The sequence below is a fragment of the Vipera ursinii genome (genome assembly GCF_947247035.1).
Source record: "Vipera ursinii genome assembly, chromosome: 4".
In the NCBI taxonomy this organism is placed as follows: Eukaryota; Metazoa; Chordata; class Lepidosauria; order Squamata; family Viperidae; genus Vipera; species Vipera ursinii.
In genome coordinates, this window is record NC_139514.1 from 95,574,929 (window position 1) to 95,594,065 (window position 19,137).

A 19,137-nucleotide genomic window follows, 5' to 3' on the forward strand; every position below is an offset into this window, starting at 1 on the left:
CCATTCTTTACTAAATAACTTGGTCATTCTGATTTGTTCTGTCTTGTTATTACTGGATCAGTCTAATTTTATTTCCTTGGCCACAGCAAAGTATTGTTCTATATTATTAGTATTTATTTTAATCCTTTTTTAGATATTTTAGAAGAATGTTTTTTATCCTAATTAATTGCAATGGTGGATTATCTGCTGATCAATGACTGAATAAAGATTGATTGATGGAATACCTTTTCTACCACTGGTGAACACACTTCCCAGGACTTTGGGAGGAAAATGGGGAGGTATTCAGAGAGGTGCCTCTGAGCACTATTTTGGAAATTTCAGTATTAGAAATATTTACATGAACCCATGTAGGGAATGTGGTTGGACTAGAAAAGAGTAAGATAAAAATAATTTAAAATATATATAAAAAAACAGGCAGGATAATGATGCGAGAATGCCCACATTTAGGCTGCAAAGGTCCAGATTGATCTCTATGATAGCAGGAGATAAGAAAACTTTACTCTGCTTCCATCTAGTTGTCACATGGACTTTTGCAGTCCTGATTTGTTAGCTAATGAAAAAATATATTAATATCTTGGACTAAATACCATGCTATGACGAATGTACAAAATATATAAAACTTACATCTGCACCTGCATCAAGATTAGGGAAGATGAAAGATGTGTAAAGTCCACTTCTTGTGACGCTATTGAAAAACCCCACAACCCAGAATGTCAATCAGGAATACAACAGTTACCTTCTAAATAAAAGCTGGGTTTTCATAAAAAACAGTTGGAAGGTTTCCCACAATGACAGACTTAGCATCAATAAAAACTACATCTGTGCAATCAGTGGGCTACCCAAGGGGTCTGGGTAATACTGAGTGGGTGTTACTTGAGTGAGCATGTTATCAATGCATTTGATGTGATAAATAAGTGTAATATACTAATGGTTAACTTTCATTTAAATTATAAACTAACTACAGAATCTGGGTTCACACAAGGTATTGGCTAATTTGTAGCACAGAGTGACAGGTGAATACAGGTAGTCTTCGATTTATAACCACAGTTGGAACCCAGAATCTTGGTCATTGAGCAAAACAGTTAAGGAGATGTCATCTGATCACTTGGCTCAATGACTGCAATCCTTGCACTCCCGATTGTGATCACTAAACAATCCTATGGGTCATTAAGAAGAGACTTGGCTCTCCATTCTGTGTCTACAAATCCTCCATGCAAAAAATCAAAGCAGGATTTTCAGTCCAGAGCAGAGTCTTGAAAATTCCACTTGAATTTCGGCATGGGTCTTTTTCAGCCAGTCCCCAGAGAAGGAAGTCCTCTCAGTAGGCGGCAGTAGCTTTTGACCTTCCCTGCCAGCTTCCCCATTCACTTTCCGGGAAAGATTGTAAATGGCAATTACATGATCGTGAGGCACTGGCAACCTATTGTAAGAATGGGTTGCCAAATGCTCAAATCGTAATCATGTGACTACAAGGGAGCTGCAACATATGTAACCTTGGTCATAAGGACTACCTGTATGGATATTTATTTATTAAACAAACTTATATCGCTGTCCAATTCCTGATGACTCCAGGTAGCTTACGTCTTTGTCATAAGTTCTTGCTAAGGCAGCCACGCTCAACATGCACATCTGAGAAAAAAGTTCTGGAGATTCCCCGTTCAGAGATATAAAAATAAAGCCTGGAAATATGGCAGTGTTTCTATCATTAGCACCTCCTTCCTGCCCCCATGTTTTGTTGTTTTATTTTCATAATCTAAGCCACTCTGAAATTACTGTGTGGTGTGTGTGTGATCCAGTGTGATAAATATCTTTCTCTCTTCAAAGACGGAGCAAAACTAATAAGGACTGATTTGAATGTAACTTTAAGCTAATGAATGTTGTTCTTAAAAAGAAGCCGTTACAGCTTCTTCACTACAATCCCAACCAATTCAACTGAACTGTAGCAGGGTAGAGCTTTAATTACGTTATTCGAAAGTACACCACTGCAAATGGTAAAGCCTGGTTATCTTCTTCTTCTGGAAAAGAAAACTTGGACTCTAATGGTAAGAACCAAGTTTTATTTCACTTGCCTTGATTGTCTCACAGTGCAATTCCTTTTTTTTCCCCATCTCAACCACAGCAGCTGTATAAAGTTAGGCTTGGCAGAATCCTCTGGCAGAAAATGAAGGTGTCTAGTGCAGTACCCGATTGTAAACATTTAGCTGGCTCAGATCGATCTCCAGGAAAATGTGTATATATATATATAACATAAACATTATTGGTACAGCAGCATAAAAACACTTGCAAATCATTGGGCCTATGTATACCAGGATACATAAATGCCTATTTGCTGTGAGCATTTACCTTCTTCCATATAAAATTAAAGTAGTTCTGTATAAAAATAGCACTCTGAATGTCTTTTCACAATGGCCAAGTGCAACTAGAGTCAGATGTTATCTAAGTCCAGCCTTCTGCTGAAAACCTCTGTTCTTCACAGGAGAACTGATTTCTTAATCTTCAGCCACAGGCATGGGTATTCATTTTGTGGTACTCTTTACTCATTCCTGTTCAATAAGACAGCTTATCCAGCTTTATCCCTTATGAATCTCAAACTTCAGGTGCAATGTTCTGCGTGTTAATTTACATTCTTATTCTGATTTCAAACATATTTTCACATCTTAGTTTGTAGCTCTGGTCCAACTTCATTTTCATACGTATGTTTTTCTTTTTCCAGTTGTTCTTTTTCTTTCTTCTTCTCATCTTCTGCAAACTGTGCTTCAACTTCAGCTGGATCAACATAGGTGTAAAAATAGGCCATAATAGCAAAAATTATGGTAACTGCAAACAACAAAGCTGCAAAGAGAATATATTCTGCCCACTGTGAAAGAAGAGGGGGGGAGAAAAAAAAGATTTAAACAGGATTTTTGCACATTACAGTCTTGTTAATGAATAAGCATGTCTACATTGGTTCAGAGAACAGAATGGTCTTATCTTTTCTATAAGGCGAAAATTACTATCTTTTAGGCTTAAGAATAACCTCAATTGAATCAAGTAGTACGGTAATTTGAATTCTAAGGCAGTTGCAGGAACTAGTACTAATATAGCAAATTAAAATGGTGTTTCATATTTGGATCTCCCTGGAAATCCTTTCCATTTTCTATACTTTCCAACCTTTTCTTTCATTGTTATATCTAAAGCACCACAAGTTGTATGCATACAGAATGTCCTTCAGTATCTTACAATCACATATCTGGGAGATGATATCACATTGCACGGTTCATTTTACAGCATTCAGATGTCACTAGACTTGTGAAGTACACCTACAACATGTTAATAGTTTCTAGATATTAAGAGGTCTTCAATTTCTTACTCCTCGGCAGTAAGAGCACTGATCTTCAGTCCATGATATTTACACTATAGACTGACAATTCTCAGTGTCTGACCATTCAATGACATCTCTCAACACTGGCCGTTCTGCCTTAGGCTTTAGGTAATGCTAGACCATTAACATCAGGAGAACCTGATTCCTCTACATAATGTAAATCATGATCATCCTGTGAAGTAAGGCTCAATTAGAACATAACGTTAAGGCAAACAATACACATATTCCTCTGGACAAGTTTGGCATACACATGGACATTTTTAAAGGGATTAAAAATTACTGGGCAATAAAGGGCAAAGTATTTGGAAAAGGCTTCAACTTTAGGTCCTTTAGTTTAGGAATAGATATCTTGATTTTCAGTAGCCATGCCTAGAATGGTATTGTTAGTCTTTTGATTAAGATAGGGAATTGCTTGCCTAGAGATATGCCCTGATCTACAGCTTTCCCCAATGTCCATTTTTGCAAATAGGGTATTTTAATATAAAAAGATCATCACTTGCCAGCTTCATTTAATGACACTATCTAGAACAGGGGTGTCAAACTGCCGGCCCGCAGGCCAGCTTCATCATACCAAAGCCGTGTCCACCTCAATGCTGGCAATGCAAAAAGAGTCGTGATACATCACGATATGTCTCATGATGTGGCGAGTTTGACACCCGTGATCTAGAAGGAGACTGTCTACCTGCAGTGATCCATGCTGCCATAATCTCCCATTTTGATTACAATACTGTAGAGTTCTTCATTGTATATGAGATTCCGTTTAAAACAGTCTGTTGCAAAATACATGTACAAGTAATATTTTTTAAAAAATACTCAGACAAATTATGTTCATAATATGTTAGTCTACAATGATTTCTTTTTTTTTCAGGGCCAATTCAGTTGAATGGGGTTTGTCCAATAAAGTTCCACATATACTAAGAGAAGAACTCCCACACCTTATTCATAGCTTATCATTTTTTTTAAAAAAAAAGCCTCTTCTTTTTGGATCCCACATGTAGCAACATCAAGGAAGTCTTTGTTGATAGTATTTTGAGGTATCCATCCCAAGGAAGTCCAACCACCATCAACATGTCAGTCTTTTTAGTCCTAAATAAAAACATTTTTTCTAGGATTTAAGATCTAATTTTTGTTCTTAATGCTATTTGTGGTTTAGTTTTATTGAATTTATACAACATATTTCTGTTTACTGTATTTGATTATTAAGTAAATAAGTAGTTTATTGAATGAGTTTCCAGATCAATTCAAATATAGGTAACAACAGGTAGCTATATGCAGGTAACAATAATACAGGCATATCTTAAAATAACACTAAAACTAATAAATTGTGGAGATTAATTCTATATTCTTTATTGATTAGCAAAGTTGATCAAAGTTTTGTTTTGGTGACTAATCATTTACCTGTTCATCAAGTTTTGAAGCACCAGCTATAATAAGAACAATGATATTGCCAAAGGCCACAGTCAATAGCCAGCCAGCTTGCAGCACAGACTTCATGTTGGTAGGTGCCTACAGAAATAAGATACACAATTCAATAGTTTTGAACCTTGTTTCAGAATCTAGTAAGATATATTTAGTTTTAAGGATTTGCAAAATGCTTCAGATCCACATAGTCATGAGAACTTCATTGTAAACAAAACTCAACCATCTTACAGTGGCCTGTTCTGAGGAAACCATTTTGATATGGGTTGTTGTGGTTAAGCTGAGTTTTTTCTCATGATAAACCAAACTCTACATTCATATTTTTCTGAAAAAGTGCCTTATATTATCAACAGCACAACATTCCACACAGCAGGACAGTTGTAAACCCAAGTGAGATACCTGTGAATATGAAAATTCAAGTCCAGTCACTGAAAAAACAACTTCAGCACAAGTAATAATGAAATACTGGGGGATTTGCCATGCCATACTGATTGTGTTGGCTTGAATATCTTCAATGTATGTAATGTTTAATTCTTTTCCAGTACACTGAAAGAAAACAAATTATATTAATATTCATATACTGCCTTTTCCTAAAATAAGGAAAAAATACCAAAATGTAATTTCTTTTATTGTCATTGTATCATTTTTATCTGAAAGGTAGGTAGTCTTGAACTGAACATGACCTCCTTTCCCTCCATAAAAGAAGAGTCAAATAGAAAAACATCATATATCTCCATAATCATATTGTCATTCAATCTAAGCAAATCTTCCCATTTTAAACTTGCAGCATTGAGGGGGAAATCTGTTGCCCTCTCAAGATTGTACAATAATCTCATATTCCCCATGTCAAGCCATACAGAACACAGAAAATCATAAAAAATGAATAATTTATTTTCCATAATATTTTTTAAGCTTTTCAAATTAATTAATTAGTTTTGAACATTGGGGCAGATCATAAATCATAACATAAAAAATAAATACAACCCCAAAACAAGATAGTATCCGGGCAACATGTTCTCATACAAATGTATGGAGAGATTTCTGACTTTTTACCAGGGGTGTCCTCAGGGAGTGAATCAAGATGGTGGCCAGAACCAATATTAAAAAATGGCGAGGTTAGGGACACCATACTCAAGTGATGATCAAAAGCGTTTGTATTATAAAAACCCACTCCTTATTTACGTTACCTGTATTTTCCATTACTAACCACAACAAAACTTTCATGAAAACACATCTGCCTATAAATAACAATACAACTTTAGTCTTTTGCTTTCCTCTTTTATTTGACACCTGTGACAGTGTAACAACCATTAAGATAAGAAAGTGACAGTGCTAAAAATTCATACTAAGACCTTATTTTAGGTGTTTAAATCTTTGAATGGCTATGTAGTAAATATTTTGTCAATTTAGGCACAAAGTTTAGAACTTACCCCTCTGACTATAATAGTGTAAGCACTGCCATAACCAAATGGCATGGATGGAACTGTACACTCGTTATTATCAATTTTAGCAGTAATATTAGTTCTAGAAAAAGCAATGGGAAAAATTAGGTACTGATAACGTAATTTCCAAACAGAACTTTTTTTTTGAAAACTATACCCAAATTTTGGAAAAAATATCAAAAATAAATGTAAATAAAGCCATTTCATATTACAGTATAAGCATCACCCCAAGGTAGGTTTGCAAACATTAATTCCTGATCATATAATGGGTGTAGCAGGCACTTTTTAAAATAGCTTGTGACAATTCCCAACACCTTGTTACATGTTCCTACTACCTGTAGTCAACCAGCACAACATTCTTCCAAGTGTCCCATTAGAATATAGAAACTTGCCAAGCTCTTTTACATAATCCCAGAAAGAGCATGCAATTTAATCCCAGAAAGAGCATGCAATTTATAAAATAGGCTGGCTGAACAGGCAGAAAACAAACAACTCTGCTACCAAATGGTCATAAACCCAAAGCAGGCAATTATAGTCTACAAACCAGGATCCAGTGAACGCCTAAGAACTTTTCCTCTCTTTTTGCAATTCAGCAGTTGCTTTCAGTGTTTTACCAAGGTATAGATGTTGGTAAGCCTATATCTAGGATTCTTTTCAAATATTCCATTAATGAAGTAACAAACACCATTTGTTTCCCTCTTTCTATCAAATATTTTCTTTCAAAAATCAACCAAACTAATTCCGTTTTATTTCAACTCAAATGTTATCTTGCTCAGCGTTCACCACTTCACCTCTTTTCACCAATGATGAAAAGAGGTAATGGGCATAGGTAAGAAAGTTTAAAAGGAATTCTTGTCTCCCTCCATTCCTACTTTTTTTTCTTTTCCTTTCCCACTTTTGATTGTCCTAGAACTTGTTTCTCAAAGGTCCATTAGTTTCATTATTCATTCTTCTCATATTTGCTTTCTCGTGTTTTTTAAATCATTTTTCTGCCAGCTGTGACAATCGTAGCAATTTTACCTACTCATGGGTGGTGCACACTGAATTATTTCAGGCCAAGATGGGGAAAATGGCCACCACCATTCTTAGGGGAATTGCCGCTGTGTTAACCCAGAATGCCTAGACCTTGATGATTATCTCAATCAAAGGTTAGACCCCCTAACGCAGGGATGTCAAACTGCCAGCCCATGGGTCAGATGCGTCATGCAGAAGCCACGCCCACCCCATTGCCAGCAATGGCAAAACCATCCCGATACATTGCACGATGTCACGTGACGTCACGAGTTTGACATGTCTGGCCTAAGAGGTCATTATCTCCCCCAAAGGCTAAGAACAATTTTAGAATCCAATGTAGATAAGAAAAATGAGACATGAACTCTTCAGCACAGTTGTTCTTTCTCAACCAAAGGGGCTACTGTTGCTTGATACAGGCAGATAAACTCCACGGAAAGGGTTTCATGCAGATTACTTTAATTCATCAGGCATTCTCTAAACTTTAGCTCAGTTACTGGAGAGATTCTTCGGAAGCACATTTCATAATCTGGACCCAACACGTAGGTGAAAAGAAGTAGTATTTCCCATACTGAAGGAGCAAAGAGCTCCCATGGCTGGTCTGCACGTAGCCAGAAATCACAGCTATCCAATCAGAAGTCCCTCCCAATGGCCAATCCGAAACACAGACGTGACTAAGTAACTTAAAACTACCTTACCCAAAGGGCTATCCCTTAAGGGGACAGTTCTTAATTCCTAAAATAGCTGTTTACTCTGACCAGCACAACAGTTGTCAATCAACCAGTAGATCACAGCTTAAACCCAACTTTATTACAGGTAAACTTACTAGTGAGGGGTCCTTGTGCTCTCTGAGCTTGTTTTCTTGCAGACATTTCATTACCCTGACTAGGTAACTTAATCAGTGCTAGTCCAATTAGCACTGATGATGTAACCTAATTAAGTAATGAAATGTCTGCAAGAAAACAATCAAGCTCAGAGAGCACCAAGGACCCCTTATATCAACCCTGAGCTACAAATATTCTCCTTCATTGAAACTTACTAGTCTATTCTGTGAGATTAATTGTACCTATTTTTTATGGACTAACATTCACTTTATATCAATTCCATCTCACCAGCATATTTTCCCATACTGATACCCTCTAGGAACATTGCATTTGCAACTGTTAGTTTTGAGAATTGAAGTCCCAACACATCTAACAGCACCAGTTGGAGGAAAGCTGTTCTATCATAATGTTAAAGAATACTTACGATCCACTTTGAAAAGGAGTGTAATTGGTGACTGAGAAATTCATCACCTCTCCAAAAGCCACATCACCCATAGTGATATTAATAACTGAATCCAAACTGTTTATAAATCTTTAAAAAGTTAAAAAGTTGCATTAAAAAAATTGAAAGGTATTTTAGCCATTTATTATCATTAACAGGTATTTCCTTAGTACTATTTTATTCTTAAATATTATTAACAGAGATTTGCAAGTGTTTAGTAATACTATAGCAAAAGCTTTCTTGCTCCAAAAATTCTTTGACAAGATATAAAATTTACTTATGCAGCTAAAAAAGTTATAATTTAGATTAAATCTAAAAATCTAAAGAACTGTTGCCTTTAAAAAGTACAACTCTCCTTCCACCCACTCCCACCTACAATCTAGAGATGCTCTACATACAGTACATGATATCTCAACTTCTCTTGTCTTGTTTTTGCAAGTGACAGGCTATTACAACAGAGTCTGGTGTGGTTTCTTATAAGAGAGAGTAACCTGGAGACAAACTTGTGGTTTGTGGTGTAACATCACACCTAGATAGTAGAGCCTTCCAGGACTGTCTTCAATGTCAAAGCAACTTCCACAATATTTAGTTCCAGACTCTTATCATATGAATATCTTAATAAAATTAAACATTAACCACAATAAAGTATAAATTCACACAATTAATTTTTATTACCTGATCATATTATTGCCTTGTTCTGGTTTTTCTGTGATGCCATCTATAAACTAAGAGGAGAAATAGCTTGAATAATGTAATAAATACACATGAAACAGTTATATTTCTTTACATCATAAGCAGCTTTCATGATTTTTGTTCACAAAATGCTTATATCTCAATATCACAAACATTTAATTAAATGTTGTATGACTGAGTCAAATGACTAAATCAAACAAAAACAATAGTTGTTAGTTTGGATTGATGCACATTCTGTACCTTGTTTTCAACTCCTCAACATTTGTACTGCTTTCTGCAGTGTGTTCCATGAATACATCTATGTTAACTATGTTAACAGATATATTAAACTTTATTTTAACCACAGTTAAGATTAGAACAAGTCCTGTCAATCAGGATTTTAAGCCAGCCCCAACCCTGATAGAGAAAAGAGCCAGATTAGCTTTCACTATAGACAAATTCATGAGATTATAGGAATAATACAATATGTATATTGGTTCCAGATTTTAAAACACATAAAAACATACCATTCATGTAAGCAGGAGATGAAAGGAGATCTAATGAAATCTAATTTACATATGAAATGGCACTAAAATATATCCATATTTTTCTACTCCTGCACATCAATCTTGCAATTATTTTATCTGCATTCCCTTCATATTACTATTATTATATTTTGATTCCATTTTCAACCTTATCTTTATTAATAAAGTTCATATAATACTATATATAATTTAAAAATGATCCTGTAATACATTTTTGATATGTTAACTTTTCCACAGTTATCATATATAATACCGTACATCATTTAACCATTTACCAAATGAAGGGGAAACTGATTTCCAGCATTGGGCTAGTATCAATCTGGATTCAATCTTCTCTTTTTGAGGGTCTTATTAATTCCATAAAGCCACAACTTTTCTGATATTTTCTTTCATCTTGGCTCAATCAGTCTTTCTTCAGATATTTGTGTTGTGATTCAATTATCATTCATTCTCTTCATTGGATCAGACCACCTTTTTTGTATTTGATCTGCATTCATTTTTTACTTTATCTCTTCATGCTTTACCACTTACTTAAATATCCTACCCTATTGCATTCAACTTGTATGCTTCCCCTGATATAATCAACACTAATTTCCATATAACACTGGCAGATGTCTTCTTTCTATGAATACACTCTTTATGCTTTGGTGTATAATGCTAAATACAAATTCCCACAAATGGGAAGGCAGAAGAATTAAGCCATCATTTAGACACATGAAACTTTATTTTAAATATGATTCTTTTGTGATCATTTATCAAACTTATTCTGCTTTTTTTGTTGCTTAATTTATCTGGATGGAGTTTTTTATTTAATTATTATAATTATTTAGGTACTGTCCATATGCCCAAACTGTGTATACTTAGCAGCAACAGTCCTATTATAGCCTCTGCTATTATAATTGAAATTCTACCACATTTATACATTCTGTAACTCATACACCTTTTTAATAAACAATAAATGATCTAAACAGAACCTGGAATCTTTAAATAAATTTACCAGATTTGCTTCAATTTTGGGGTTATTTTTTATTGCAAGAGTGTGGCGTTGTTTTCCCATATTAATCAATTTTTTTGTTAAAGATCCATTTAGATATGCTATGTCAATATTGTTTGACTTGTCCATTTCATATGTGATATAATTTGTCTGTAAATAAAAAGAAAAAACAATAAAACAACTGGTATTCCTTTTATGTAACTGAGTTAATCTGCCAATTAATTATATTTCCTATTTTAGGGTTTTGATACCTAGGCAAAAAAAATCCTGCATTTGATCAGTTAGAATTGTTGAAATATGATCAGATTTTATTATTATTAATTTCCTTCTAATACAAATAGTCCTGAACGTACAACCACAATTTAGCCCAAAATTTATTTTGCTAAGTGAAACATTTGTTAAGTGAGTTTTGCCCCATTTTACGACTTTTCTTGTCACATTTGTCAAGTGAATCACTGAACCTCTTAAATTAGTAACATGGTTGTTAAGTGAATCTGGGTTCCTATTGACTTTGCTTGTTAGAAGTTCAAAAAAGGAGTTACATGACTTGGGTACACTGCAACCATCATAAATGTGAGTCAGTTGTTAAGCATCCAAATGTAAATCACATGACTGTGGGGATGCTGCAATGGTCATAAGTGTGAAAATGGTCATAAGTCACTTTTTTCAGGGCCACTGTAACTTTGAACAATCATTAAATGAACTGTTGTATGTCGAGGACTATCTGTATTGTATCTCCCCAACCATTTCAGCTGTACACATGAAATTTAACTTCTGAATAACTGGTTTCATTTCCCTTCTGTGATGTGTGATGCTGACAAGAGATGAAATCCACTGTTTGCTTTCCTAGCATATATACAAATAGGCTCACCCAGCTATGGATGATGTATCAAAAATAAAGAAAACATAGAAAATGCTGCCTTGAAGTGCCTTACACTGAGGCATGAGGGAAATTATAACTTTATAACTTTGTAAGAAACTTAAAGTGGAGCCACTTTACAAAGTACCGTGCACGCCTAAGGACTAAAAGTGGGTAATGTGAATGGGGAGACAGTGTAGTGTTCTAAAATTACTAATCCTAAATTTTGTTCTACATAAGGAGAAGGAAGGGAAAACAGTACAATAGTTAGAAATACTGATTTCAATATTGATGAGATACAGTTTATAGGCTCCAAAAGATACTATTTTTCATGCCAAGATCCAATTTAAAAGTTTAGGCATGGTAAACACATCCCAAAGAAAATGATGGCGTAATTTCAGAAATGTAGAAATTGTTAGTATTAAAACAGAAACTGTTCTTTTTAAATTATGAGATGGAGTGTAATGTAGGAATTCATGATATATGCATGAAAAGGTGCATATTCCCAAACTGTATTTTCACTAATAGTATATTCACTAATTTCTAATTAATGCTGAGAAATTTTATCTTATTAAAAATGTATCTGTTTTGAAACTGGAATAAAACTTAAATGAAACATACCGCATTAAATGGACTCAAGTCAATGCTCTCTCCAGCAGTAGCAACTGTGGCTTTACCATTTCCGAGATTTATTATTTTGACTTGAAATTGGTTTTCTGAAGGAAAGACTGGAAGAGTTTTCTGTGGTAGACAGGTAATAAAGTGCTATTATGTCAATCTTCACCTTGAAAGTATCTTGAGAATTAGTAACATATATTTACATTCACAAAATGTGGCTTTGCATTACCCAATGGCAGTTTACATTGTAAACTATTACACTATTACACATTGTACACTATTTCCCCATCCATCCACAAACAGCTTCACTGTAAAATGTCTTTCATCTCGGAGCTACAAGTAGGGCTGAGCTTCAGGGTCAAAATTCATAGATCTATAATCCAGGTAATAACAAAAGAACTACACAGGAGTCCTTAAATCACCGCTCAGTGATGCTGCAATAGACAAGGACAAAATGGCCCAATCCATGAAAGGGGTGTGCTAGTATTCAGTGGGGCTGCTCATTCTTTTTTATTTTATTTTAAAGTATACTGTCTGCAACGACATGGTTCTTATTCTCAGCACATGCTGCAATTCTGAAGGAAACTTCCCATGAAATTTACGGTCTAAAACAGGGTAGCAATGGGCAGCTGTGGAGGGGGTCTTGCTCTGTGCTCACTGGGACCACTAGTTTGAGGAGAAGAGAAAAGACAGGGGAAGTCTTCTGGACGTAATTTTGTTAGACAAGGGAGCAGGCACACCAGCCAATATTATTTACTCATTGCAAAACTGAATTGTTAAAAAAATCATCAATAAAACAATTTTTCCTTACTTCTGTCTTAAACATAGCTAGAGTGAAAATGACAGGAAAGAAATAAACTCATCCTGTTTCTTAATAATCAAATCAATTCTTTGTCTCTGCAGTCTCTCTCCACTTTTCAAAAATAAATCTTTGTCAAAGACTTAGGCCTAATCTAAGCTAGAGATTTTCAAACTTTTTCAAGCCATGAAACCAGTAGGAAGGAAGGAAGGAAGGAAGGAAGGAAGGAAGGAAGGAAGGAAGGAAGGAAGGAAGGAAGGAAGGAAGGAAGAAGGCAGAAAGAAAGAAAGAAAGACAGACAGAAAGAAAGAAAGAAAGAAAGAAAGAAAGAAAGAAAGAAGAAAGAAAGAAAGAAAGAAAGAAAGAAAGAAAGAAAGAAAGAAGGAAAGAAGGAAAGGAAGGAAGGAAGGAAGGAAGGAAGGAAGGAAGGAAGGAAGGAAGGAAGGAAGGAAGAAAGAAAGAAAGAAAGAAAGAAAGAAAGAAAGAAAGAAAGAAAGAAAGAAAGAAAGAAAGAGCCCCAATCCAGTTTGGTGGGGCTTCTGAAGTCTAGCTGACAAATTTGCCCTACCTGCTATGCCATAGTGACTAAAGGGAAGAATATCTCTCTAAGAGACTTGGGGAGCCTTTTGGCAGAGAGTTAAAATAAATAAATAAATAAATAAACCTACTCTCTCTGTAATGGACCAAGCAGGTGTAGAAATCTCTTCCAGGAACTCAATTTGAAAAATATTGAGTCTAGGTCTTTTTTTCCCAAGCCATTTGATTGCCAGTTATCTTTAAATGATATCTATCCTCCCATATAAGAAAGATATACAGGTGGTCCTCACTTAATAATCACAATTGGAACAAGCACCTTCATTGCTAAGCAACATGGTCATTAGGCAAGATATCACATCACCACGAACTTCAATTTTAATTCCAGCTTCTTCTTTGATTTTGCTTGTCAGAAACTAGTTGTGAAGTTGCAAATGGAGATTATGTGATCACAGGATATAGTGACAGTGCACCAATTCAAAGTGCCTGAAGCCTGATCACGTGACTGTGGGGATGCCACAATGGTTGCTTTATTCTGGGACTGGTCATAAAGTCATGTCTTCAATGCTCTTGTAACTTTGAATAGTTGTGAAACAGGACAGTTAACCCCAAGTATTCTATATAGCAGTTCACCCCCTCCATAATGCAAAATCAGGATTCTAAATCACCTAAGAGATTTATGAATACATGATGCCCACCACTTCAAAAGTTTAAGTCTTATAATTTAAAACATCCCTGGACAGAATTTGGCTCTAATTTTACTTACGTCGATTTCAACTTGTACTACAGCAGCAACAACAAAAGCCAAACCTGCCAGTATCATGCCAACCGTCATCTTTCTCAGAGGCCTGTGAATGAAGGACACAGAGCTATTCAGGAACACTTTAAATTAAATACTACAAACATTAAAACAACATTAAAATAAAAATAATTATGGACTTTTTATTAAATAAACAGAATATACCATAATACATAACTAATCCACATCTTCTTTAAATTCTCCCTTTCATTCAACCTGACTTCATTATTCAGAAAAAAAAAATCTCCTAATTGAGTCTAAGCTTTTAGAAAACCAAAACAAACCTTTCCAAATTACTTTTAAAAAGAAAATTATGATGATGGTGGTGGTGGTTAATTGCACAGCCGGCCATATGTTTAGACTGGATTTGGCGTTTTTGTCCACCTATCAATTTTTTCCCAAGCACTTCATATAGGCAGATTATGTTTTAGTTAGTTTCACAATCCAAGACTGAATTCAAGTCTTAATCAAAGACCTAAGAATTACTATTATTGTTCACAATGTGAAGTCACAACTGCCAGTTGTTTAGTTGATATTGGTCTTCATATGCATCAAGTTCTTCCCAACGCAGATGTGCAGATCAAGCAGTGTGGCCTTTTGCAATTAACAGATGGAAATTTTATAAATGTGCACATTTTCTAAGTGCTATCCGTGGCTTTTTTGGTATGGCACCCATAATAGTTCAATTTTGATTTTCAGAACTTAATATTTTGTGATCTCCTCCAATTCTTTGTCTTTTATTCTACTATCCCCTGGATTGTATCCCACATCAATTATTCACACTTTTATCTTTTTGACCACAGTTATATCACATGTGTTATGAGCCTAGATTTTATCAGTCTGTATTCAAACAATACATATTTTAACTTACTCAGTTTCAACTACTTTTCGATTATGTGTATCCAACAATTTTTCATTACTGTTAATTTTTTAAGATATTCCAGTGAATTGTTTCAGTGACAGTGTTGTCATTATTTATAATCAATTTGTGCAATCTTATTCTCTGAGCTGAGTATATGATCAACATTTCTTCTGCTTCTTTGTACAATCTGCACTTTGAATCATTTGATGATTTTTCAATCTTGACCTTGATTAAATTGGTTCTTACAGCTTGCTCTTGTGCAGCCAAAATGAAGCCTTCAGTTTCTTTTTTTAATGTTCCAGCTATAAACCATTGGAAGATTTTATCTTTATTAACTTCCCCTTTTGCAGAAATTGATCATGTAATGCTTTTCCTTGCCAGCATTCTGTTCGTGTTTTTATTACATTATTTTGATATTCAAGTTTTGTTTTCTGTACATTTATTAAACTCCAATTTTTAACTTGCATCAAGAGCGCACTCCATTCTGATGTGGCCTCCATAGCCACAAAAAATTGTGTGAGAACAGGGGTGCTTTGGAAAATAGTTGTTGGGTGTTAGTAAACATAGCATGTCACCCAAAACATTGTGGAATGTCACATATGTGAACTCACCATCACTGTCCTAATATGTCTGTAAGTAAAAGTAGTGATGCATATATCTTATCTCTCTGAAAATGTATTTCCGTTATTGTTGAATCTTTGTGTAGTCCCTCAAAACCTTTCATACAGTATGTTACAATGTCGAGGAATACACATTTAATCTAAAATGTCATTTTGCAATACCGAAAGACTTAGAACAGGTTTTCAAACCTGGTGCCTTTCAAACATGTTGGAATACAATTGTAATAACTCCTGAGAGCAACACCAAATTAGAGGAATTAGACCCCAAAACATGTTGAATCAATAGATGTTTTTTCTCTCTTAACCTTTCTTTATCCACTCTTAGAACAACACAGACGTAATAACTGAATACTGAAAGAAATTTAGCAAGATGCATAACCCAATGTTATCATTTGATATATGACAAACAATTTTGAGGTGTAATTTTCACATTTTAATAGTTTCTAGCATGATCAATTTGTTATATGTAAAAGTTGATACAAATATTGATATTAACAGGAATACGTTTTCTCATATGGGTACACTGAGCACATCCTACATCCTTCTCACTTGCAAAACACTAAATTAAGATTGTTGCTTTATAAGGTTGCTTTAATTATTAGTGAAAATTTTGAACGATGCTTATTTATTACCGGTACTTACTGCTTAGTTATTTCTTCATCAGAAGAAAGGTACTTACTTTTCATATAAAAATATTTTTACTGGTTATGTCACCTTTATAGTTTGATTTGTAAACTAAGCAAAGTCATTCACGTTAATATTACTTAAGTTAAATTTCATGCATTATTAGAATTTGATGCAATTTTCTACTTAAAATTTTTAAAAGTCCATATTTACTTACGTGAAATTTAGGTGACACTTTTTAATTAAAGGGTAAATAACAGCATCTACAACTGGGACCATGATTACAATGAGAATTGGGTTTACAGTCTGTTACAGAAGAAAAAAATAAGAAAATTAATAATGTTCAGAAAAAAGTAAAATGATTCTTGGAAATCGCTCAAACCCCCAAAAAGTATTCAAAAAACTGCTTACTGTACCTGCATCTGGTCTGGCTGAATCTGAACAGAACCCTAAAATGAAAGAAAAAAGAATAGATGCATTTCATTTTTCAAAATCTCATAAGAACTTAATTTAATAATTTAAATATCACTGCCCTAATCCAGCAAGGGAAATAGACATGGATATCTGTCAATTGAATGCTTATCACCTGCTGAGTGAGGAGCTGTCGATAACTTTTTAGGTATAAATACATAATAAAAACTCAGTCAGAATTTGATAGAGGGTCCTTGAGTAAGAAATAACTTACAAAATTTCCATCCATAGTTGTGGCTTGCAATGTCCATCGAGATCCCTTCAGAACAAAAATACAAGTTTTTAGGCAAATAACACTAATTAAATATTAATTGTCTCAGAATCCTATAAGCACAGTAACTATCTACATTATATTAACAATATTTACATTGCTATTACACAAATCAGTGGTAGAAGGAAAAGAGATTAAGAGCCCACATTGTTATCTGGAAGTAATAGGCGAGTATATCAGGAAAATATAAAAGTAAATTGAATGCCACATAAGAAACTTTGGTAAAAGCTAAAAATATAGGATCCAGAATGAAAAGGAAATATGAGTAAAATATGAATTGAATACTAAAGTGAATGACCAAAATGAAATAAATACTTTGAGATAGTTTGATCATATGGAGAGAATGAATGAGGATTGAATTATAAAGCAAACATATGAAGGAAGAATGACAGGTCAAGAGGAAGAGAAAGTCATGGTTGGGTACAGTTGATGATATCCTCAAAAAGAGAAAGGTAAGAATTTTAAAGAACAAAAGGTACTGTGTGAAGCAGTGAGGCATGGTCCCAGTGGAAGTGGCAATGGTTTTCAAAGGTATAGAGAAATAAGAGTGGATGGCCTTTGTGTAAACAAGATTTAGTTAGATTTTTGTCTTCTATTGTGCTCTTAATTTTGTTTTTGTTTACTACTTTATACCCATTTTTTGTGCTTTGTATAAGGTACTTTTCTCAAAAGGGAATATTGTAGGATGATGAGAAGTATGGAAAGATAGATTGTTAAGATATTTAAAATTCAATAGCTGGAGCAGTGAAGGATTAAACAATGGGTAAGAGCACATAGTTATAGCTAATTAGCTGAAGAAAGCTGACCACTGCATGAGGGAATCTGAGCTGTGATTGGTTGCTGTGAGTGAAAAGGAGTTTCCTTGTGTCCCACCTTTTCCCTCTGTGTGCTCTCTGTAATTTACCTCATGATGTTCCTGCTGTGTTGAATTACCTGATGATGCAACTATTTGCCTATCTTATTTACTGTAAATATATTTATTTATATACAACTGCAAGTTCGTGTCAGCGTCTCCGACTCCATTTGGACACCAGCTGCGCATTTCCCTGACATGGATGCAATTTTTATTAACACTATAAAAAGACTTAACTGAAGAATGAGGTACACCATCTCTAATGTACAATCACGTTGGTGGTCCACTGGATTATATTTTATGTATTTTATTCCACTGTGATAAAAATGTTCACATAGAGTTTTTAAAGTCTATTTCCAATGCTAAATCCTAATCTACAATTATAGCAAAAGCACTGCACGGCCATATGAACACCCAAAGGAATAACAATTTCTTCTCTCAACTTACCTGCTGATCAAAAAGGGCCCAAAACATAGGAAGAGGAATGTACAGGAACAAAACTTTCAAGACCATCTTAACCTCAGTAATAAGCCGTTTCTATAACAAAAGAACAAAACAAGAAATGTTAAATAGATATCTTCCTTATTCATTTGCATTTATTTATGTGTCAAATATTAAATATTTAAATTCTGCAAAATGAGGCCAATCTCCATATACAGATTGAAATAAGCAGCAACAATGCATCTAATCTACTGAGAGGTACCAAGAGATAAGGAAAGTATGAGGAGGAATAGCAGTAGATATGGAAGAGCCATATTATAAAGGTGGGATGTTTCCGCAGCGGAAAGAAGCAGACCTCCGCGCCCTGCCTGCCTGCTTCTTTCCGCAGCGGAAAGAAGCAGACCTCCGCGCCCTGCCTGCCTGCTTCTTTCCGCTGCGGAAAGAAGCAGACCTCCGCGCCCTGCCTGCCTGCTTCTTTCCGCTGCGGAAAGAAGCAGACCTCCGCGCCCTGCCTGCCTGCTTCTTTCCGCTGCGGAAAGAAGCAGACCTCCGTGCCCTGCCTGCCTGCTTCTTTCCGCAGCGGAAAGAAGCAGGCAGGCAGGGCACGGAGGTCCGGAGACCTGCCGACGTTTGGGGAGGTTTGGGGAGGTGCGCGCGCACCTCCCCAAACCTCCCC

The 19,137-nt window shown here is 35.1% G+C and overlaps 1 protein-coding gene across 1 annotated transcript in view; it reads right to left on the bottom strand.

Annotated features, from left to right (window-relative positions):
* Window positions 1-2,101: 2,101 nt before the first annotated feature.
* The window catches only part of SLC15A1 (solute carrier family 15 member 1), a gene marked incomplete at its 5' end in the record, with an annotated part of 52,206 nt that continues 35,170 nt past the window's right edge, over window positions 2,102-19,137 (bottom strand). The window contains 13 exons of the mRNA XM_083361298.1: window positions 2,102-2,857; window positions 4,760-4,867; window positions 5,180-5,326; window positions 6,211-6,304; window positions 8,482-8,589; window positions 9,175-9,224; window positions 10,714-10,860; window positions 12,191-12,310; window positions 14,287-14,368; window positions 16,643-16,731; window positions 16,842-16,874; window positions 17,111-17,155; window positions 18,468-18,557. Coding sequence (XP_083217424.1) covers window positions 2,651-2,857; window positions 4,760-4,867; window positions 5,180-5,326; window positions 6,211-6,304; window positions 8,482-8,589; window positions 9,175-9,224; window positions 10,714-10,860; window positions 12,191-12,310; window positions 14,287-14,368; window positions 16,643-16,731; window positions 16,842-16,874; window positions 17,111-17,155; window positions 18,468-18,557 — 1,320 coding nt within the window. The 3' untranslated portion in view covers window positions 2,102-2,650. The remainder of the gene's footprint in view (window positions 2,858-4,759; window positions 4,868-5,179; window positions 5,327-6,210; window positions 6,305-8,481; window positions 8,590-9,174; window positions 9,225-10,713; window positions 10,861-12,190; window positions 12,311-14,286; window positions 14,369-16,642; window positions 16,732-16,841; window positions 16,875-17,110; window positions 17,156-18,467; window positions 18,558-19,137) is intronic.